The 24,603-nt window shown below is 36.0% G+C and overlaps 1 protein-coding gene across 2 annotated transcripts in view; it reads left to right on the top strand.

Annotated features, from left to right (window-relative positions):
- Positions 1 to 18,960, top strand: part of TET1 (tet methylcytosine dioxygenase 1) — a 148,532-nt gene extending 129,572 nt beyond the window's left edge. For both annotated transcript variants that reach the window (XM_036829600.1, XM_036829598.1), the window contains exons 8-13: positions 1,751 to 1,901; positions 2,246 to 2,332; positions 5,782 to 5,871; positions 7,193 to 7,330; positions 9,037 to 9,385; positions 14,855 to 18,960. In XM_036829600.1, coding sequence (XP_036685495.1) covers positions 1,751 to 1,901; positions 2,246 to 2,332; positions 5,782 to 5,871; positions 7,193 to 7,330; positions 9,037 to 9,385; positions 14,855 to 15,867 — 1,828 coding nt within the window. In that variant the 3' untranslated portion in view covers positions 15,868 to 18,960. The remainder of the gene's footprint in view (positions 1 to 1,750; positions 1,902 to 2,245; positions 2,333 to 5,781; positions 5,872 to 7,192; positions 7,331 to 9,036; positions 9,386 to 14,854) is intronic.
- Positions 18,961 to 24,603: the final 5,643 nt, after the last annotated feature.

The raw sequence follows: 24,603 nt of genomic DNA, 5'->3' as shown, positions 1-24,603 counted from the left end.
TATATCCTATTTTTCTTCCTTTTCAAGTTATTGTAATCTTTTTCCCCTTTAAAAGCATATATTCCATCTTAGTGGAGGTTAGAATATTTGAACTATTCCTCCTTCCTTTTTTTCCTTCACAGTGTCTTAAATGATCCTTTTTATATTCAAATATATCAGACATTTTCCTGACTTTCACAACTAAAAATACTTAGTTTTTTTTTTTTTAAGATTTTATTTATTTAATTTATTTTTGGCTGTGTCGGGTATTAGTTGCAGCACACGGGATCTTCTTTGAGGCGTGCGGGATCTGTCGTTGTGCCACGCGGGCTCTTCCTTGTGGTTCTCAGGCTTCTCTCTAGTTGTGGCATGCGGGTCTTCTCTTCTGTAGTTGTGGCACACAGGTTCCAGAGCACGTGGGCTCTGTAGTTTGCGGCACGCCGGCTCCAGTTAAGGTGTGTGAGCTCAGTAGTTGTGGCACTCAGGCTTAGCTGCCCCGTAGCATGTGGGATCTTAGTTTCCTGACCAGGGATCAAACCCACATCCCCTGCATTGTAAGGCGGATTCTTTACCACTGGACCACCAGGGGGAGTCCAAAAATACTTACAGTTTTGATCTCTAAATTTCTATTTCTTTTTACTCACTGTTTTTTAAAAATGTGTTTTTTTTAATTGTATTTTTTTATTTAAGTAATTTTATTTATTTATTTATTTATTTTTGTCTGCACTCGGTCTTTGTTGCTCCGTGCGGGCTTTCTCTAGTTGTGGCGAGCAGGGGCTGCTCTTCGTTGCAGTGCACGGGCTTCTCATTGCGGTGGCTTCTCTTGTTGTGGAGCACGGGCTCTAGGCTCGCAGGCTTCAGTAGTTGTGGCATGTGGGCTCAGTAGTTGTGGCTCGTGGGCTCTAGAGCGCAGGCTCAGTAGTTGTGGCACATGGGCTTAGTTGCTCCGGGGCATGTGGGATCTTCCTGGACCAGGGATTGAACCCGTGTCCCCTGCATTGGCAGGCAGATTCTTAACCACTGTGCCACCAGGGAAGTCCCTGTTTGTATTTTTAAGTCATATAAGTACTAATTCCATACTATTAGAAGTTTCAAGCATTATGCAAATAGGAACCACAAGGATGTACATTCCTTCTTTGGTTTCACATCTTTGTATGTACGTTCTTATCATTGTCATCCTTAGTATAGAGTCATTTTGGGGTTTCAGAAATGCCCCCAAGGTTATAAAATTGCTCAGTCACTGAACAAAACGAGCTTCCTCCTCAATTTTTTCTCATGACATTTATAAAGGCTTTCTTTAAAATTGACAAAGTGATTTCACAGACAACACATATTATCCTTAATCAGTCCTCACAGGAGTATATCAATGTCATTTTACAAAGCAAGGATGAAGTCCAAAGAGATAATGAGATGCTTTAATTTTCACTTCTGACAGGAAACCAATCTAGGATTAAAATCCCGGCCCTTTATTTTCCTTCCTTGGACATCTCCAAATCAAACAAGTTACGGATATATCAGATCTGTATAGTTTGTTGCCTTTTATTTGGATTTACAATCTTGAACAAACATTTCAATTGAAGATTTAGTTATATTCAAGTACAGTTAGCCTTGTGTTGTTAACATAGCACTACTTTAAATAAGTAATAAAATAGATGTGTTAAAATCATTTCATTATCCATCTATACTTCTATAGTTATATGAACCTGAAATGTTCTATTTGAGGTATTGTCCTACTTTATCAGTTCATTCCCTTGCAATTACCATCTTACAGTCGTACCTGTACATGTCAAGGAATTGATCCAGAGACTTGCGGAGCTTCCTTCTCTTTTGGCTGTTCTTGGAGTATGTATTTCAATGGCTGCAAATTTGGTAGAAGCCCAAGTCCTAGAAGATTTAGAATTGATCCAAGTTCTCCCTTACACGTAAGTGTCCTTTTTACTTATGAATTGCACAATGAATATATAAGTACATTCCTTTAAAACATTTTTTTAATTGTAAAAAAATTAAATATTAACTAGTAGTGACAAAATAGTAACTATATGTATATATATATATGAAAATAGTTTAAAATTATAAATAATTTAGGTAAAGTCTTTAACTATCAACCCAAATTCCAATTGTCCCTGGCTCCCTCCTTCTTCTCCCCTAACCCCAAAGAGAATCACTGTTTAAAAAAAATCTAGAATTTTATACCCAGCCAAAGTAGGAAGAATAAATAAAGCTATTTGCCAACATTTCAAAGACTCAGTAAGTTTACTACCCACAGCACTACTATGAAAGAATTACTAAAGGACGTAATCCAGAAAGAAGATATATGAAACCGGAACCAATCTGTCCGGAACACGAGGCCATGGTGAGCAAAGAAATTAGTCAACCTTACTGTTAAGTTTAAATAAGTTGAGTACTTACATTTTTTAATTGAAATAACAATAAGTATAATTCAATACTCTTATCAAATCAGGGGTGGGTAGGTAGTGGGAGGGGGTGGGGCACCTATATAAACTAAGTGTGGTAATGTTTTGTGCTTGTTTGGAGTTGGGAGGATTTAGATACTGATTAACTCCAAGATCAGTGTTTTTCAAACTTTGTGCTGTGACCACGAGTAAAAAACATTTTATATTACAAACAACTATACAGACATATATATATTCAAGTAAATAAATAGAACTATCACAAAACAATACTTCACCTTATTATATGTAACAAAGATAATATTTAGATATTAAAAAGCTAATATATCCTATATAGTTATTGCTGAGGATCACTATGATTCAGTAAAATATTTTTTATGAAATTTCATTTCTCTTTTAAATGCTAGTTTTGACCTACTAAACTGATTTCATGGCCCACTAAAGAGTCATGACCCACAGCTTGGAAAACACTGCTCTAGATATTGTCAGAAAAACATATTTGAAAAGTGTATGTTTAAAAATTTTTTAGATGAATACGAATAGAATTTATAACATTTGAACTAGTGGTGGAAAAAAAATCCATTCATCAGTCAGCAAAGTTAGTTTAAAAAATCATCAGGATACAGGATAAATAGGAATTGATAAAACAGCAGGAATTAATCTAATTGTATCTATAATACAAGGAATATAATATACAAGGAAAGCTCAGAATAAATAAATAATCCCTTTAAAGAGGCAATCAAAATTATTTGGTTTTTCTAGAGTTCCCATTTACTGTAATAAACGAAGGAAATGACTCTAGACAGAGAACTATCTTTTGCAGATAAAGTACCTTAGAAGAAATCTAACAAGAAGTTTATCAGAACTTTAGGGAGAAAAGTATAAAAATTACTAAAAGGACATATAAAATACCTGATAATGAGAAGGTACCATGTTCAAAGGTCAGAACACTTGATAATGAGATGTGAATTCTCCCTTAAAATTAACCAGTTTTTTTTTTTCCAAATAAGTATCTGATAAAGCTGTTAGTATACAAATATATTATTTATATTGACATGACTGTTAAATTTTTATTCTATAACAAATAACTCTGTTATATAATGAATGTAAGATCAGTTTTTGCTTATGGTTATTATTAACAATGAGTAACGTTTATGTAGTGTTTATAATACAGGAAGAAGCATTCCTCTTTCCAGGAACTGACAAATGGCCAGTGAAGCACAGCAGGCAAGGGAAAGTGAGGTGCATAAAGCGACCTTGTAAACCATGTCAAGAATTTTGGAAGATCATTGAAGAATTTTAAGGCGGAGAGTGATATAGTTAAACTTTTCTTTTTAAAAAGGGATCTTTCTGGCTGCTCTGTGGATTGGAGTTGGCCAAAAGTTGGTATAGCAAGATGGGCTAGCTATGAGAACAGTCCAGGGAAGGAATAGTAGTGACTTAGAATATGGCTGTGACAGAAGAAATGGTAAGCAGTGGTTGTTCTGGAAAGATTTTTTTTAATTAGGTACTATTCCTTGACATAGGATATGCTGAAACAGGACCAGGTTTATAGAAGGCAGATTATTAATTCAGTTTGGATGCATTGGCTTGGAGATTCCTAAGAGAAATCCAAGTGAGGCTGTCAGGTCATTAATAAGAACCTGAAGCTCAAGGGGTGGTCTGTGGGCCAGGTGGTAATTGTAGGCATTGATATGGAGAAGATGGTCCTAGAGATGAAGTACAGGGTGAGAAGGGCAGAGGGATGTAGGTGTGAGCCCCATTAGGTAAAGATCTGATAAGAAATCTCTATCCGACGTACTCATTCATTCTAATGAAACCATTAGAAAGTCAGGATTTTTACAATATGAATAAAGAACCTACATTCAAAAATGATACTAATAATCATCTATTTAAGTTTTATTTAATTAGCTTCTATTTGCCTACTTCATTTCATTTCCACATAATAAATTAGATATTCCATAAGATGACAAATTGCCCAGTCTGACTTGTGACACTGAATGATTCTTAATATTCTATTAGCAGTAAAACACAATTACCCCACCCAATATTCCAAGTGTTATAAAATATAATAGTCTTTTTAATAGGCATTTAAATAATAATTCCTAAATTTTCCTCAAATTTATAATTAATGTGTGAGTATAGCTAGGAAGTGTTTTTAAAGTAGGGGTCTGACCTCTCTGACTATATTTATTAAGCTACATTGAGTAACATACATAATTAGGCAGATGAATGGAACAGAGCAATCTAGATATAGACCCTATATACATGAATATCCTTTTCAATGAAAGCACCAACATAAATGAGTAGGAAACCAAAATGCTTATCACTGATGCTTTGCAGTTGCCAAGACTGAGGCTTGTTAAAAAGCACTCAAGAATTAACTTCCTATGTCTACATTGGCTTTGGTTTTTATAATAGTCTGCTTCATACCAGAGGTGAACTGGTCCACACGAAGGCTTCCTTCCTGAGTTCTAGGCATCCATCAGATCTCAAATGAGGCAGAAGCCTTCAAACCTTCTTAAATCCTTCATTCATCCTTGCTGTCAGTTCTCCATCACTTGTCTTCCTTAGATGTGACTGATCATTTATCAAGTCTCTGACTTGATTTAGGATATAATCATCTCTGAAAAACTACCACAATGGTTTTCCAACTATTGTTGCCAAAGGCTCCTTTCTCTCCTTCGAACCTCATGCTGTCATCAGTGACATTTTTAATATTCTTGTCATGACGGTTTTCCTTTGAAAAAATCTTACATGTTTCTACTGTCATTAGAATCTAGAATCTTGAAATGATGTTAAGACTTCTCCACAGTTCTATCAAATCTTCCTCAATTTATAGCCATTCCTGTGTAGAAAAGAAAACACTGGTTTTAGACAGCCCATTGCCTACTTATTACGTTTGAAGCTCTTAACACAGGATCTGATACACAGTATGTGCCTTATGTGTGTTGCTCTCCCATCTCTGTTATAGAAACTTGTTTCACTGTCAGAATTCTTCCAAGTCTCCACTTGTTAGCAGGAAAATTGTCTTGATTTACTTCAAGTGCCCTGTACTATTGAATAGATATGAAATATGGTTCTTGTTTTTAACAACATGAGCAGTTTTGCAGCTTACCTCTAACACCAGTTAGATTTCTCATTAGCTGATAACATAGACTTTTAATTTCAAAAGACTAAATTCAAGCATAACAATGACTAATAGTTTAGATTTTATGAAAACAATCCATATCATTTTCTATGGTAGCTCTTTTATCTGGGTAAGTATGAACCATGCATCAACCACACATCAGCAATGATGTATAATTCATTTTCATACATTATATAATAAACTCATCACTCTTCTTAATGTTATTATGAAACAACTTTTATGGACTGTCTCTTCCTATAGGAAAAAAACCTTGAAGATAATTTACAGAGTTTGGCTACAGAATTAGCTCCAATTTATAAGCAGTATGCTCCAGTTGCTTACCAAAACCAGGTATGTTTTGGTTCCTTATACAGTACTCTTAAACATGGTTGAAATTTATATCTAAACAATGTCATTGTTAATAGAAAATTTTTTCAAATCTGAACTTAATGTAGATCTTTTATTAGACAGCTTAAAAAATTGTCTAGTGTTTTTTAAAAAGTCTATTATGGCAATTGAATTAAATCTCCAGAGTGACAAAGTTATGATTGTTTCTAGGAATAAAACTTATAAAAGCAGAAATGCATCATCAAGAAAGTAATTGGGAAGTGGTGGAGATGGGGAGATGTTGGTCAAGGGGTACAAACTCCCACCTATAAGATAAATACGACCTGGGGATCTGGTGCACAGCTTGGTGGCTATAATTAACAATACTGTATTATATACTTAAATGTTTTAAAGACATCCTAAATGTTACTTCTACACACCAAATAATCGTAATTATGTGAACGGATTGCAATGTTCACTAACCTTATTGTGGTAATCATTTTGTAATACATACATGTATCTAATCATCACATTGTACACCTTAATCTTACATATGTTGTATGTCAGGAATACCTCAATAAAACTGAGGTGGCGGAACACATTGTTTTAAAAAAGAAAATGAAAAGACAACCACAGATTGGGAGAAAATAATTGCAAATTATATATCAGAGAAAGGAGAAAATAAGTGTGTAAAATACCTAATTTTAAACATAATCAGGGAATTCCCTGGCAGTCCAGTGGTTAGGACTCTGCGCTTTCACTGCCGAGGGCCTTGGTTCAATCCCTGGTTGGTGAGCTAAGATCCTGCAAGCAGAGTGGCGCAACCAAAAACAAAAACAGAAACATAACCAGAAGTCCATATTTTAAAAATATTTAATAAAAATTAAAATATTTATTTGTATTATCATGAATAACAAGCTCTCTGTTAAATTCCAACCTTTCATTTAAAAAAGTTATTAACTTACTTTCTGTACTGGTTCATGAATATATATGTACATCTACTTTTTATAGACATTGAAAACTGGATAAATGATCAAAGCACTGTATTTTTCTTTCTTCCTAATGAAATATTTCAGGCTACTGTTCTTGTTTATCCACCACCAGCAGGTATTAATGCCCTCACCTTGCCTTCAGTAATTATCATTTTAATCCATGTAGTCTCAAATTCTTTACCCTGAATATTACTAAACTAGACAATCACTAAAATAATATACTGTAGTGTCAGATATCTCTGAAATTATAAAGTGTAATTAACTCATAAACTTTGTCAGAAAGTGAGTTTTACTCTTTGTTGAAGGTGATTCTTTCTATCTCTTAAAACCGTGGGTCATACTTTATTTTTCAGGTGGCGCTTGAACACGTTGCTCAAGAATGTCGGCTTGGCAAGAAAGAAGGTCGTCCTTTCTCTGGGGTCACTGCTTGCCTAGACTTCTGTGCCCACCCCCACAGGGATATTCACAACATGAATAATGGGAGCACGGTGGTATGTACCTGGGTGGCTTTTGATTCTAAAGGCTCCATCACTGTACGCTCAAGCTGAGGTCCTTAAGGATGATTATTGTGACAAATCCTATTTTATGTCTGTTCCACATAGTATATATCGATAGTGCTCCCAAAAAGTTACAGAACCAGCCTGAAATACTTTGTTGAAAGTCTTGAATTATACATTTAATTGTGGTAGGTTTGTTGGGTTGTAGAACTACATGATTATTCGAAGCAACCATTCTGTGCTATCAAACTGGTAGGTAGGAAGTTAAGCAACTTAATGTTTCTTGCCATCTGTACTTCAGGTTTTTTGTGAGGGAACTGTGCCAAATTTACCATCCTTTTTATTAATATTGGTTCTTAGTACTAGTTTGTAGAAATATTTAGAAGAAATATTTGCACGTATATGTGCATACTATGTTTATAGCCATGAAAAGAATCACATGCCCATAGCAAGAAGTCAATCAAGATAATCTTAAATTAAGGAGAAGACCTCAGGAAAAATCATGCAATAGTCCTTTTATAAGGGAAATGAGTTTGCTTCAAGTAGTTATCTTCTTACCTAGTAAAACAGATTAACAGAGAGTGATTGCCTCTATTTCTGCACTACACCATTTTGGCCTCTTAGAAGACATAGCTATGATTATTACATTTTGATTGGAAGTGTACAGTCTGATCCATCAAAAGGCAGCCTTCCTTCCTTATTTGCTCAGTGAGGTCTATCAGTAACAGATTAAGGAGCCAAAACAACTTTTTGCCTATCACACCTTTTCACTGATGTTGACTATGGTCTCTGAGACCAATGTTATTTCCAAATGCTGAAATTTTATAAATCCATCCAGATGAATCTTAGCCGAAGAGTGATTCAACATCATGCTTGGCTAGTACATTTTATATGAGTTGCTTCATTAGAGAATATTAGTGATCAGGTTAGATTAGGTTCAAAGTCAAACTAAATTTTAGTTCCTCTTCTCATGTTTTTGTTTTTTGGTTTTTGTTTTTAATTATTTATTTATTTTTGGCTGTGTTGGGTCTTTGTTGCTGCGCGAGGGCTACTCTTCGTTGCGGTGTGCGGGCTTCTCATTGCGGTGGCTTCTCTTGTTGTGGAGCATGGGCTCTAGGCGCGCAGGCTTCAGTAGTTGTGGCACACAGGATCGGTAGTTGTGGCACACGGGCTTAGTTGCTCCGCGGCATGTGGGACCTTCCCGGACCAGGGCTCGAACCCGTGTCCCCCGCATTGGCAGGTGGATACTTAACCACTGTGCCACCAGGGAAGTCCACATTATTTAAATATTAAGAAATAGTGTGATTTATAAGCTAAAGTAATATCTTTTTATTAGTTAATATTTAATATGAAGGTAGTGAACAATTTAGTGACTGTTCCTTAACTTAGGCAATGAAATAAGATGGAATGTAACAAAGAAGGCAATTTAAAATATTATAAAATACATAAACATGTATAATATGTACTTACAAAATCAACTCAACATTATACTGGTCTGCTTACAAACAGTTGATAAGTTATTCAAATTGAAAAGCATTGAGTGGCTTGATATATAAAATATTTTTCCAAAATGAATGAATATACCAGCAGTAACCAACTGAAAACAGTTCCCTTTCACAATGGCAACAATAAGAAGGTAGGAATAACTATTATGAATGTGCAGGATCTCTAGTTCCCATTTCATGTTTTCTTCCTATCAGGTCTGCACTTTAACACGAGAAGATAACCGCTCATTTGGTGTTATTCCTCAAGATGAGCAGCTGCATGTACTTCCTCTTTATAAACTTTCAGACACAGATGAGTTTGGCTCAAGGGACGGAATGGAAGCCAAGATCAAATCTGGGGCCATCATGGTCCTCGCACCCCACCGCAGAAAAAGAACACGATTTACTCAGCCAGTTCCTCGTTCTGGGAAGAAGAGAGCAGCAATGATGACAGAGGTTCTCGCACATAAGATAAGGGCTGTGGAAAAGAAATTTATTCCTCGAATCAAGCGGAAGAATAATTCAATGACAAACAACAGTAAGGCTTCATCGCTGCCACTTTTAGGTAAGGCTTATTGAGCCTGCTAATTTTCTGTGCACAACTTTCACTGGCAGTTCGGTTTGCACTTGTCTTTGCATCTTATTTTTCTTTTTTATCTTTGCTACTCTCTTAGGAGAGAGGCATTATGAAAAGAAAAACTTTAGATCAGATATCTACCCATCAAGTTCGCTAATTATTTTTATATAGTTTGTTTAGAGTTTAAACTAAGACAGTGAATATATTTCTACGTACTTGCCAAAATTAAAAGCCAACAAAAAGGTGACCCATCAGTATTTCTTGGTATTTTTTTCTCTATTTATATTCTTTTTTTTAAAAAAAAGCAAAAACGAAACATGTTCTTATTGTTTGTTCCCCAGCTATTTTGAAGCAAAGCCCCTTCTCAGCATACATAAAATGACATCACTTCCTTGAAGTCTTACTTCATCAGCTTTTTTTTTTCTTCATCAGCTTTAGCATCAGTTTAAGTAGTCCATTCAACAAATATTACTGCGCACTACTTTGAACTGTTCTAGGTATCGGAAATGTAGCAGTGAATAAGAGGGGACATAGTGCTGTGAAAGAATTCCATTTGAATAGGGTTGTCAAAAAAGGATTCACTGAGAATGAGGCATTTGAGTAAAGTCCTAAAGGAAATGAGGATCAGCAATATTTTTATTTGGAGAAATAGCATTCCAGGTAGAAGAAGTGGCAAGTGCAAAGTTCAGGAGACAGGAATTTACCTTGAATACTTGATGTAAGCAAAGAGGCCAGTATGGTTGGAGCACAGTGTGAAATGGGGAGAATTGTAGGATGTGAGATCAGAGAGATAAGAGGGGCATCTGAGCAATTCATCTTGGGCTTTGTAGATTGCTGTCAAGACTTTGGCCTATATTTGAGTGAGAAATAGAGAAGGGCTATGATCTGACTCAAACCTAACATCCCAGTTACTGGATTGAAACTAGAGTCAAGTGGGGTAGAGAATAGAATAGTAGGGTGATCATAAACAGGCTATCCTAACAACTCAAGAAAGAGATGATGGAGCTTGGACCAGAGTGTCTAATGAGGAGGACAGGAGAAATGTCTGATTCTGGATGTTTTTAAGGTAGAGTCAATGGGATTTCTTTTCTTTTTTTTTTTTTTTAATTACTGTATTTTATTTATTTATTTTTGGCTGTGTTGGGTCTCTGTTTCTGCACACAGGCTTTCTCTAGTTGCGGGGAGTGGGGGCTACTCTTCGTTGCAGTGAGTGTGCTTCTCACTGTGGTGGCTTCTCGTTGCAGAGCACAGGCTCTAGGCACATGGGCTTCAGTAGTTGTGGCACTTGGGCTCAGTAGTTGTGGCTTGCAGGCTCTACAGTGCAGGCTCAGTGGTTGTGGTACACGGGCTTCATTGCTCCGTGGCATGTGGGATCTTCCTGAACTAGGGATCGATGCCGTGTCCCCTGCATTGGCAGGTGGATTCTTTTTTTTTTTTTTAGAAATTCACGTTCTTTTATTTATTTATTTATGACTGTGTTGGGTCTTCGTTTCTGTGCGAGGGCTTTCTCTAGTTGTGGCAAGCGGGGACCACTCTTCATCGCGGTGCGCGGGCCTCTCTTGTTGCGGAGCACAGGCTCCAGACGCGCAGGCTCAGTAATTGTGGCTCACGGGCCCAGCTGCTCCGTGGCATGTGGGATCTTCCCAGACCAGGGCTCGAACCCGTGTCCCCTGCATCGGCAGGCAGACTCCCAACCACTGCGCCACCAGGGAAGCCCCGGCAGGTGGATTCTTTTTTTTTTTTTTCAGTAATTAATATTTCAATAGGCAGGTGGATTCTTAACCACTGCGCCACCAGGGAAGTCCTGGGGATTTCTGATAGATTTAAGTCTGGAGTGTGGACCAAAAAAAGTGTCAAGATTTACCCTGATGTTATTGGCTGGAAGAAACTGGAAGGATGGTTTAACCACCAACTATCATGAGGAAAGGAGGGAGAAGAACAGATTTGGCAAGATAAAGAGGGAAATCAGAGGTCCACTTTTGGACATGGTAAAAGTTCGAGACACCTGTAGACATTCAAGTCTAGATGTTAGGTAAGCAGTTGAATAAGAGTGTAATTCAGAGAACAGGTTCAGACTGGAGATAAAATTTAAGAGGTCAACTGGATAGAGATGGTATTTGAAGCCTTGAGTGTGAATGAAATCACAGAGAAGGAGGTGAAAAAGAAACTTGATCGAGGACAAATCCTGGGAATTTTCAATTTGTAGAGGTTTCAGAGATGTGGACGAACGAGCAAGAGAGGCTTAGACTGGGAAGGTGGGGTGTGGTAGGTGTGAAACCACAGAGAGGAGTGATCAGCCCTGTGAAATGCTGCTCCTGTGGCAATTGAGAGGAAAACTGAGATTTCATCATTACATTTGAAGACGACTGCTAGAGCAGAGTCTGCAGAACAGTGGTGAGAATGAAGGAAGTAGGTTTATAGGGAAATGGGAGAGAAATGGAAGACATGCATGTTGGCTATAAAGGGGGTCAACTGAGTGGAGTGAAGGTTATAGAGTTGAGGTTTTTTTCCTTAAATGGAAATTTAAAAAAATGTACAAAGTGAGTGAATTACATAATGAATTCCACTTCCCTCATAGGCTCCTAGTTTAAAAGTTTTTCAATACATAGCCATTCTATGTCATCTATACCATTACCCAGACCACATGCGTATGAAAATATAAAGATATGACTTGTGCAGTTTTTTGGTGTTTTTTTTTTTTTTTTTTTTTTTTTTGTAACAAAGTCATATCTTACCCACTGAATCATCTTTTATGTGTCACTAAAAGAGAAGGAATCTTTATACCCACAATACCTAAAACAAACAAACAAAAATCAGGTAACGTCTTAATACCAATCAGTGTTCAAATTGCTCCACTTGTCTCCTAATTGATTTTTTGTTTTTTACATTTGGTTTGCTTAAATCAGTATCCAAACGAGGTCACACATTATATTTAGTTGATATGTCTCCTATACCTTTTTTTTTTTTTAATTTAAAGCTTGCTTTTCCTCTTTTCCCTTGTTTTTTCACTTTTCATTATAGCAGAAACCATTGTCCATAGAGGCAAATTCAACTTCAATTAAAAAAAAAAATTACTATGGCCAGAACAATATCTGTGATTTATATACTCCTATTTCTTCACATCAGGAAGTACATAGTGTTTGGTGTGTCTTTTTGTGATGTTTAGACTAGGCCAGGGGACTTCCTCAGAGGTCCAGTGGTTAAGACTCAGCACTTCCACTGCAAGTGGTGCGGGTTCGATCCCTGGTAGGGGAACTAAGATCCCACATGCCGCATGACACAGCCGAAAGAAAAAAGACTAGGTCAGGTGTTGTTAACCTAATTCACTGATTATAATGTTCCCTAACAGCTTTCTACCTAATGGTTTTAGAAACACTTATGGTCATATTACATATTCTTTATTTCATTAGGAGTTTGTCATTCTTTTTCCACTTTTTAAATCTTCTTTTAAAAAGAAATTGTCCTTGTAATAACTTGTTAATTCTGAGGTATGGGTGATTAAAGAAATCAGAATAAATGCTTAGCTATTTGCCTTTATTCACCAGTGTTAACAATACAAGTTAGTTAGTTCCCAAGCATCTTCCAGTGTGATCAATTGTTTTTCTTTTTTTTTTAATTTAGTATCATTTTGAACTTATGTTTTTTTTAACATAGTTTATATTTCAATGCATATTAAGAAGGTTTTTTTTCCACTATATTTGAAAATGCTTTAAAAAGCTTCAAATTCATATGCTTTTATTCAAATTCCTGTCTTGGATCAGTAGAAACACTTCAAGGTGGCTTCTGATTCTTTTGTCATGACCCCGATTGTCTTTGATAACTTCCTTAGTTTCTGTTCTGACAAGATGTTCCAGGTTCCTCTTATGTAATCCTGCCCCATATCTAAAATCAGCCATTCCTCCAAGGAGCCTAAAAAATAAAAAAACACTATTAATTTAAACTGACATTCAAACTAAGAATTACAGTGTATTCTTTAACTTCTTTGATTTTTATATTTTTAAGAGAAGTTGTTTGTTTAAGATGAGACAACTGACAGTGCAGACATTTATATAACACTGAGAAAGATTCAATAGAGATAGTGAAGAGGCAAGGCAAGGGACAATTATCATTCCTTTTTGCTTGTAGTTCCACTTTACAGATAATTAATTTAGGTTTATTTTAAGATTCACATATCTGGTTCCATGCTACTTGTTAACAGCAGTCATAACATTTTCATCTTTGTGTCATTCCCCAATAACATCTTTACATGCTCTACTTTTATATATATATATATATATATATATATATATATATATATATATATATATATACCCTATTAGTAGCCAAATGCACAATATTTGGCCTAAAACTTCTTGTCCTTTTGTAATATTACCCATGAAAGCTTTTTTACAGGTTTTTCCAATTCAATAAAAGACTCATCATATTTTAAATCTTTCCTTCCTGTGAGTTGTACTTTGTTGACAACTTAACCTCTATAATAGTAGATGCAGCCACAGATAGTAGCACAGATTTCTTGACATACCACTCCTTGGGTCCTGTATGTATGTTCTCTTTAGACATGAGAATTATTGTGTCTCCAGGTTGTATTATCTGAGGGAAAATTGCAGATCTTCTGAATTAGATAAATGTTTACTATTAAATTAATTATTTTAAAACAAGACAACTTTACTTTTGCTATTTCTTGGTGCTTAAAATCTACTGCTTTTGCCTTGCAAACATTTTATTAGAACATCAAAACAGGGAGCATGTCCTCAAGGAAAATGTTTCCATTTGATGTTAGGTTTGTGTGGATGTGTCAGAGCAGACGGCCCACCTTTTGTCCAATGTCATAATAATGATCTACCTATTTTGTGAGAAAGAAACAGAGCTTAAATGCACTTGTTCTGAGGGGGAGGAATAGCTTATTTATGTGACTTTTCTTTGCCTAATAATTAACTTTGCCAGTTATGATGCTTTCATTACTCAGAAATCTTTATAAACTGTTACTTTCTTTAACATTTTCAAAAATGAGATCATGCAATACCCAAAATGTATCTAAACAGCTCTTTGGGTAGTGAAATATTGCTCTTGGTCACCATATTATCACTTGCACTGTATTCTGATGTATGGTTTTAATATTTACTTCATAGCCAATTGGGTCATTTCCAATATCTTACCATTTTAGACAATGGATATCCTTCTGGCTAAATTTGTGACCTTATTTATGATTATTTCCAAAGTAAATAGTTCTTTAAGAAAAAAATATTGGGTGAAAAAGCATACCTAAACTACCTACAATTTTTAACGTGTGCATATGTCAGGCTTAAAGTAAATAGAACAAAGCTGGCCAACATTGCCATCATCAGTGTTTTGTTCTATTATTCTTTGTACTTCTCTTTAAAAATACTGTTTAAAGACAACAACTACCAAAAGTAGTTTGTATTTATCTTCACATTTGGTGTCCTTTTCTCTGTTTAGGGAATAAAACAGAGACTGTGCAACCTGAAATAAAAAGTGAAACTGAACCCCACCTTATCTTCAAAGGTTCGGACAACACTAAAACCTACTCACCGACCCCATCCATTCCTCACCCAGTGAAAGAGGCAAACTTAGCTCCAGGCTTCTCCTGGTCCCCTAAGACTGCTTCGGTCACAACAGTTCCTTTTAAGAACGATGCATCAGTTTCGTACGGGTTTTCAGAAAGAGGTAGCAATCCCCACTGCACAATGCCTTCTGCGAGACACAGTGGTGCTAATGTAGCTGCTGGGGAATGTGCTGAAATTGCACAGCCTGGTGAAATGGTTCCTCTTTCCACCTTGTCTACTCCCATGACAGATTCCCTGGGTTATTCTGAGCCTCCCACTGGTCCATCTGAGCAGCTAACTTGTAATCAGCCAAACCAGCAGCCCCCATTCATCCCTTCTCCTCATGAACTTGCTTCTTCTCTGGCGGAAGAAGACGAGCAGCATTCTGAAGCAGATGAGCCTCCATCAGATGACCCCCTATCAGACGACCCCCTGTCACCTGCTGAGGAGAAACTGCCCCACATTGTTGAGTATTGGTCAGACAGTGAGCACATCTTCCTGGATGCCAGTGTTGGTGGGGTGGCCATAGCGCCCGCCCACGGCTCTGTTCTGATCGAGTGCGCCAGGCGAGAGCTTCACGCCACGACTCCTGTCGAACACCCCAACCGGAATCACCCTACACGCCTCTCTCTTGTCTTCTACCAGCACAAAAACCTGAATAAGCCCCAACACGGTTTCGAACTAAACAAGATTAAGTTCGAGGCGAAAGAAGCAAAGAATAAGAAAACTAAAGCCTCCGAGCAGAAAGACCAGGCAGCTAACGAGGGTCCTGAACTGTCCACTGAAGTTAATGAATTTAACCAGATTCCTTCCCACAAAGCGTTGACATTAACCCATGACAATGTTGTCACCGTGTCCCCTTATGCTCTCACACATGTTGCGGGGCCCTATAACCATTGGGTCTGAAGGCTTTTCTCCCCTTCTTAATGCCTTTGCGAGTGCAGTGTATTTTTTCAAGGTGCTCTTAAAAGAAAGTCATGTTGTCGTTTACTATATCTTCATCTCACCCATTTGAAGGCTGAGGTAAAACAAAAAAAAAATGGGGGGTGGGTATTTCTTAACTGTGACTATATTTTGACAATTGGTAGAAGGTGCACATTTTAAGCAAAAATAAAAGTTTTATAGTTTTAAATACATAAAGAGATGTTTTGGTTAGGTGTTAACCTTGGTAGAATCACTCAGTTTGGTGCTTTAAATTGTTTACTATGAAACGAGTCATTTTTAGAGGATTTTAACAGGTTCATGTGCTATGATGTAAAATTAAGACACGCAGTGTTAACTCTACACAGCTTCTGGTGCTTAACCACATCGACACAAAAATAAGCTGAATTATTATTTCATGGTGCCATTGTTCTAACATCTTCCAATCATTGCTAGAAACTCGGCATATTCCTTTGAAATAAACCAATGAAATGTTTTCTCTCTTAAAATCTCTCTCCTGTATAAAATAATTCATTATTGTTGGTGATGGTTGGAGGCTGTTCATAAATTGTAAATATATATTTTAAAAGCACTTTCTATTTTTAAAAGTAACTTGAAATAGTATAGTATAAGAATCCTATTGTCTGTTGTTTGTGCATATTTGCATACAAGAGAAATCATTTATTCTTGCTGTGTAGAGTTCCATCTTGTTACCTGCAATATGTATTCTAATCATGTATATGGTTTGTGTTTAAATGAGTCCTTTCTCATTCAAAGATTAGCTACTTATATAAAATAGTTAGGTCATGTAAAAATGATTAATTCTCTCTAAAATTGGAATTAGGAAGCATATTACCAATATTGATTAACTTTTCTTTGGAACTAAATAAGAATGGTCTCTTCTGATTTATTGAACAACAATGGCCCTAATTTACTTTCACCCCAGCTTTCTCAATATAATCCATGAAAGGTGTTTCCAAAAGGAGATGAGACATAATAGGATTCTGAAGAGTCAAATGCTTCTAAAGTTTCAAGATGATAAAATACAAAAATTAAGTAGCAAGAACCTTATCTACCCCAAATTGCCTTATTCATTCTGAAAGTCATTCTGGTCCAGAATAAGAATAAATTTCCTGTAGAAATCTTTTGAAAATAAATTCCCTATCATCGTCATCACACACCCCCCCCCCACACACTGTAAACAAACAGTAGGAATGGTATTATAAGCATGGTTTGTCCATTAAGAGCTAATCCAAAGTAGTTCATCTAAGTATATTGTTCTGGGGAAATGTTAACTCATGTTCTTCTAGGTAATGGGAAAATAGGCATTCCATTTACTTTAGTCCCCCCCCCCCATTATTTTTTCCCATTACTTTATTGACTCATTTTATAGCAAAACAAAAGTAATTGCCCAAACAAAATGTTTAGAACAAGAAGAAATTTCAATGAAATACTTGATTCTGTTAAAATGCAGAGGTGCTATAACATTCAAAGTGTCAGATTCCTTGGGAGTATGGAAAACCTACTGGTGCTTCTCCCTTGGAAATGCCATAGGAAGCCCACAACCGCTAACACTCACAATTCTGGTGCAAAAGCAAAAGTTCCAACAAGCTCTCTAAAGGAAAACTCATTGTAACTTATATTAAAATAATATATGGTGCAAAGTATCAGTTTCAAGCTTTTGACTAATTTTGAATAAAGGAATATGAAGGGATTGTAAATAACAAAATGTCCATTGATAGACTATCATCTTGTCAAGTAGATTTCTGCTTCTTGAATATGTAAAATAGAGTAATTCATTGACTTGTTTTAGTATTTTGTGTGCCTTAGATTTGTTTTAAAACATGTATATTTTTGTGAGCCTAAGGTTACTTATACATATAAGTATATAAATAAGTGATTGTTTATTGTTTCAGCTGCTTCAATGAGATATTACTAGTATTAGACTATCAGGAATACACCCTTGTGATATTTTGTTTTAGAATTTAGGCCTTAGCTCCCACTAGAAATTATTTCCTCACCAGATTTAATGGATAAAGTTATAAGACCCTTTATCCATCCACCCATCTATCCATTCTTCCATTCAATTTTTATTGACTGTCCCCCAAATTTAAGTATTAGCTTTTGTTTTTCTTTGTCACCACCCATGACATAGTAAACTTGAAGAATTAAAATCCTAAAAGATAATCTAACACATATTTTTCAAAAATAGCAAATTTCCTTCAAAACAATCCATTGTGATACATCTGCAGCAATTCAAATCAGTTTGTCACCAACTTTAAATAAATTCCTGAACAATCTAAACTTGAAGCACCAATGTTGACTTAGGGGAATATTTGGATTTGTGAAGTTAGTTGCAATTTACCAAAACAAGTACATGAAAATACCCTATCTCAACTAAAATATTTCCATTCTGTTATTGTAAGTAACACCATGAATGGCCTGCCTCAACTGATAACCCCTTGGTGGGACCCACATATGATTCCTTCCTTGTTGAACTCTATTTCCTAAATTACACAGTGTACCATCCCGTTGTTTGCTCTGTGACTTTTTTTTTTTTTTTTCAAAGCTCATGCTTATTCAGTGTCCTGCAGCATTGTGATTGTATGCTGGCTATACTGTTTTTAGAATGCTCTTTCTCATGAAGCAAGGAAATAAATTTGTTTGAAATGACATTTTCACTCAGAAAACTGGTCATCTAACATTATTTCTACACTTCTGTTATGTTTTACTGTACTATCACCTTTTGTTTTACCCCTTTTATAGCACTCGTTGGGTTTTCAATCTTCTGCCTTTGTTCATGGTATGATAATTGAATTCATTGATACTTGACTCCCAAGTTAGCCCAACCTGTTCATAGTAGTTACAAAGTTACCAACTATAATGAGAGAATAATTCCTACCTGTTGTAGAATCCTACAAAATGTCATGCTGCCCTTCAAAATCCTGCTTCTAATGGATCTCAGGCCATCGATGAAAAGTTTTTCTTGTGCTTGTCAGCCTCACCTACATCTTTCCAATTCATCCACAAAGTACCAATACATCATGTCATAAACTTGATTGAAATATATTATTGGAAAGTGAGGCTAGCTGAAAATGTTTAACTATAGGTAAATTTTTGCAACATGTTAGCAAAATGTTTGCATCTTAAATAACCTTCCACAACTTTATTATGCAATCTGCATGTGGATGAAACAATTTCATTTGTTAAATATAGAATTTCAACTAGATGAGATTCATAAGCAATTAGACATAACCCCACTGCATAGTTAATTGAATGCATACCCCTGTGTAAATGAGATACTGGCTTAATTCATATGAAGTAACCTACTTTCTAATGTTACTACTTCGGTGGACTCCTACTGATTATCATTTATTTCACAATAGCATGTATGAAAATCACCCCAATCTATTTAAATTAGTCTTCTTAAAACAAATTATATCTTTTATCTGGAACAAACTTTTGACATTGCATGACAACTTCCACTGAATATGGGCACAACATTTCCTTTGAATGTGCCAAGTAAATCAGTAGCTGTATGTGACCTTTAATGTATAGCTACCTTCTATTTCACAACTTCTTGATGCATGGAAATCTTTTTTGTCTAGATTTAGTACAACTGGGAATTTTGATCTTTTGTAGAAATTTTTGATGAGAATTGTGAAATAAGGTAATATAGAGGCCTCTCACAGCCCTGGAAGACACCTTAGAAGACATACAATTCAATCACTGGAGCCCAGACAGCAGATGTGAGTGTCAATGTGCAATTATGTTTGTAATTAAAATTTAAACAGTCAAATGAAGGCCACTTTGTGGTTAGGAGGACTGTAGGAAAACAGACTTGATCTGCTCACCCACAGGGGATTTTATCGCTGCGAAGTAACCTTAGTTTTGGTACAAGTCAAAAATAAAATGGCTTTGAGTTTTTTTCTGAGTGGTTCAGGGAAAGAATTTAAGTGACATTGGATCAAGATTTCCCTGCCTGCAGAGTTTTGTGGGCATTGTGTGGGAAATCTAGATGACTTTTACCTATGAAGCTGTCCTGTTAATTCATCTCACAAAATGTGGCAATAGTCCTATTTGCTATTTCAATAAACAAATATCAAGTACTGATAGAGTAAAGGTTTTTATTTCCCCTCGAACAAGTGTTTGGCATATATAAGGAGTTAGAAAAGACTGAATGGTTGGAATAATAGGGGAAAGTATATTTCTATTGTACATACTCCCTAGCCATAGTTGTACAGTCTATTCACACTCTTGCCTAGTTGGCCTCACAACTAAGTCCCAGCATAGTTTATTTTGATGGGACTATCTATGAGTATTAGAATAGTTTTGTTGTGCACAGCTCCTAAACTTGCCCATAAATGTATCGAACTTGTGTAACTTCAATGTCAGTGGTTGTGGCACACTTAACCAAGTGATAGAATCAGTGCTCTGATTTCTGAAGAAGTCTGGATTTATCTAAATCAAATTATGCTCCATGTTGAGCTTTCTTCTAACAGGTTTAGAAAATGATGCCAGGAGCAGTCCCTCAGAACTATCTGAGAGATTGCCTCCTGGGCTTGAATTCCTCAGAAAGTCCTCTGAATAAAACACAATTCTCAACTTAAAAAAAAAAAAAAAGATGCCATCCACGGCTCTGGAATACAGTTTGGAAAGAATCAGTATGTCCTTTATCAGAAGTGCAATTTGTGTATTTTCTTAAAATGTTTTGAGAATCATTGGGATCTTTGCTTTTCTCTAGTGTATAAAATAAGAGTGTAAGTTCCTCTGTTAATTTTGGAGATGGTGGAGCTCGCTTTTATGCAGGACATCACTTTTCTTGTCCACAGTGAACTCTACAAACTTTTAATTCTCTGCGTTCCAGGACCTGAATGACTTTGTTTCAATGCCAGTTTCTTCTGGGCACCCAATCAAATACCATTGTTCGCTTCAAAGGGCATGTGTTTTGTTCCTTCAAGTAATCCAAATGTATTTCTAATTTTGCCACTCCTCATTTTCCCTTCTTCTGTAAGGGCACCAAAATGTGTTTCTCTTTGGCTAGTATACAATGTTTAATATTTCCAGCTTTAAAAGTCTAACATTAATCTTTTCTTTGTTGGTTGTACTCCTTTCCCATCCCTACTGTGATGTCTGTGACCCTGCCTGGGTCATAAATTTTCTTCTAGTTTGTTCAGCCATAGATGTCCCTTAAATTAAAGCAAAACTTAGTCTAAGGTGGAAATGTTATATATTAGTCGATTTAACCCATTTATGTGTGAGTGCAACTTTGGAAACCCTGGGGTAACAGTATAAACCTAGTTTTCCTAAAGATTAAAAAAAAAAAAATTTCCTAGCAGCTGTTATGAAAGGCATTCTCTTGTCTCATTCATCAGGAAAAAAATCTCGCAACTGTCAGAAACATTTTCATTTTTGGAGAAACTATATTGGAAAGTAAATTGGTTTCTTCTCCATTTGGCTAGGCATAAACTTATCATCTTTGACTAGAAACTCTGCTTGTTATTATTTTTCTTTTCTCATTTTACTGAAACTACAATGTCACTAAGTGTACTTTCATTCTTTTTACAGTTTTTAATCCTCTTTAATTTTCTTTAAATTAAAACTATTGCTTCCACCCTCTCTGTTCTGTCTCCATCCCCCATGTCCCCTACACAAACACACAGGGTTCATTTTAAGGATAGCAGTGATCTGGCTCAGGTTGTCTTTTCCTGTCTTTTAAAATTGTTTCACCAATCCTTTTTGGAATAATACCAAAAAGAATTAAAAGCTTTTATTCAGCCCTTTCAGTTAGAGGCAAATTCAGTTTTTAGGAACCCCAGGTTAGCATCAAGTGTTCCCCTTACCTATCCCAGCAATGTTTGACCCTCAACTTATTTATTAGTGTTTGAGTGTTTTACAAAAAGTTGTGTAAGAAGTTATATATTCTAGCACTCTGTTTGGCTCTGCTATTTCTGTATAACGCATCATACTAATTATCAATTGTCTGACTGGTGACTTTGAATTATCAGGTGTGATCTATAGCAGCGGTCCCCAACCTTTTTGGCACCAGGGACCGGCTTCATGGAAGACAATTTTTCCACGGGGGGTGGGTTGGGAGGGGATGGTTCAGGCGGTGATGCGAGCGACGGGTGTGCTGGGGAGGGTGTGATGGGGAGCGGCAGATGAAGCTTCGCTCGCCTGCTGTGCGGCCCCGGGGTTGGGGACCCCTGATGTTTAGAATAGAAAGTTGTTTTTTGTTTGTTTGTTTGTTTTGCGTGTTTTCCTCCTTATCTCCCAGCTCAATTTTGTGGATGGTTTCTATTTTCTAATGTAAATTTACCCCTTTGGAATTTGGTTGTTGTCAATAATAGGAACTGTTTTATGATCTGGGCGAGAAAGTTAAAAAAATGGACAGAAAGAAATCCGAACAGTTCTTATATAAATCAGTCATCAGAAGCTCTTTTGAGTGCACTAGGGGGACGTTACGGGGCAGAAAAGAGGGAGAATTTTGTTCCTATAAGCAGCCTGCAGGTTCACCTACCAGCTCAAAAGCAAGTTGTAATGTTTCTACTCCCCACTCCATACCAGTTTCTTCTGAAAAATAGCAGCTCAAAATGAGGAACAAATATGGAAGTAAGAAGAATTATAATCCTTGTACTTTATAATCCTTGTACTTGTATAATCCTTGTACTTTATAATGTTTTAGGCTATCAAACTGCTTTCCTATGTGCTGCTTTTTTCTCCCCAACACTGACGGTTGGACAGAACAATGTTCCCATCTCACAGGTGAGGAAGCTGCAGATTGGCAAGAATAGCAAATGGCTTGCTTCAAATCACACAGCAAGTCAACCCATGTGAAACTAAAACAGGTAATATCTGCAGACTGCTGAACACATTTCTGTGCCATAAACTATGACTTAGAGAGTGTTATTGAGTGGAAATTTTGTCAGACCTAATCTAAGAATAATACAAAATCTACTTATTGTAGAGAAAATATGCTTCTGAGGTATTTTGTCTCCACTATTTATTTTAGCCAGCTATTTTCTTATTCATACGTTGGAAGGTCTGCCCAAATTCCTAGGACTTCTGCGTTAGGGCTTAGATTAATGAAGTTTTATTTTTTCCCCTGTGAAAAATTTTTTTTCTTTGTTGTTTAAAGAATGTCCCTGTACTACTGAAACACAGGGAAACCTCCTAAATAATATTTTTAAAGACCAAGGTCAGCAATTCATAATCGAAGTTTAATGTTTTTGTAAATTGAAATGCGATTTTCTTGAAAGGAATGTGCTGGGTAAACTGATTATTTTAGTTCCCAGGCACTCATGGTAAAAATGTAAAATTTTTGGCATCTCTAAGAGATAGCTCTGTCTCCCACTTATTTGAAATTGTTTTGTTTTTTTGTTCCACTTTTCCAGCCACATAAAATCTCTGGGTCAAAGATTAAACATACCTTGGCCCAGAGAGTTAAGAAAAATAATGAGATGTATTAGTAAAGTTTTTAGTAAGCTCTTTATAAATATAAAGAGGTAGGAAAGTTGGCCTATTTCATCAGTAGATTATGGGTTACTAACAAAAAACATAGGCCAGACTGCCCTAAATAGTCAAATAACATTTTTGGTGATTCAGTTCAGTAACTGCCTAGCCTCACTAACGCCTCTTTGTGACATTGTAAAATAAATGGCTGATGACATAGAACTTTACAAAACGAGCTCTTAACAAAACACAAAGATATATGGCCTTTAAAAAAAAAAAAAAACTTTTATGAGATAACATTGTGATAGGTGCTTTGAGAGAATTATTTTTCCAGAATGGTTTTGTGGTAAAAATAAAGGGCAGCTTTTGCATTGTTACGTATGAGTGGATGGTCCTCTTTGGGTTACTAAGAAATCACGAAGTGGTCCCTAAAGAGAAGGTCGAAAGACTACTCAGCAGAAAGAAAAGCATTGATTTCTGGTTTCTTCATTTTCTCTTATGATACGTGGTGACCTACCAAATAGATTCACATGCATATCAATATCCCGTTTTGAAGGAGAAGACATTATATTCATCATTAGTGGGAGTAAAATATTCAGATTCTTCACCATGGTGAAGTAGAGTAGTACTAAATTCCCAATAGAGAATTATCAGTTTCACAAAATAATATTCCTGTCTCTAGATGACTTTTTCTCTCTTTGGGGTGTATTTACTATTTATTTTGTACCTTTGGTTTTTTCCTTTGGAGGATTTTACCTATTGCCGTCCTACTGTATTAAATATCCCATACATTGAAATAGGTTAGTAAGGAAAAGATTTTCAAACCCCACATATATCCGTTTTTGGTTCTTAACGTAAGGGGGAAACAGTTTAAAGAGAAAGCACTTCAACATGTAGAAGGGAAAGAGATAATCTTAATTATGATGATTTCAATTCAGGATCAATATGTAGTGCTCTGCATACAAGGGAACACTTACTAGCAGTACTTGAAGACTTGTGAGTTGGAATTGCATGTTACTTGAAAGACCTAATTAAGCTAAATTTTGGTGCACAGCAGTTGTACATGATTTCATGTTTATGTAGCAAAATGCTTTGAAATGTACTAGTTTTGAAACATACATGTAAGATAGTTGTGAAAAGTGTCTATTATATTTTCCTGTGTGTCTCATTTATTTAGAGCATAAAGTTTCTTTTTTTTTTTGATTGTTCTAACTGAATAAGGCTAAATGAATACTGTAATTGAAATTATATTTTAAATCTTTGTCATGA

This window comes from Balaenoptera musculus, chromosome 16, assembly GCF_009873245.2.
Source record: "Balaenoptera musculus isolate JJ_BM4_2016_0621 chromosome 16, mBalMus1.pri.v3, whole genome shotgun sequence".
NCBI lineage: Eukaryota > Metazoa > Chordata > Mammalia > Artiodactyla > Balaenopteridae > Balaenoptera > Balaenoptera musculus.
This window is presented reverse-complemented; position numbering and strand designations above follow the sequence as displayed.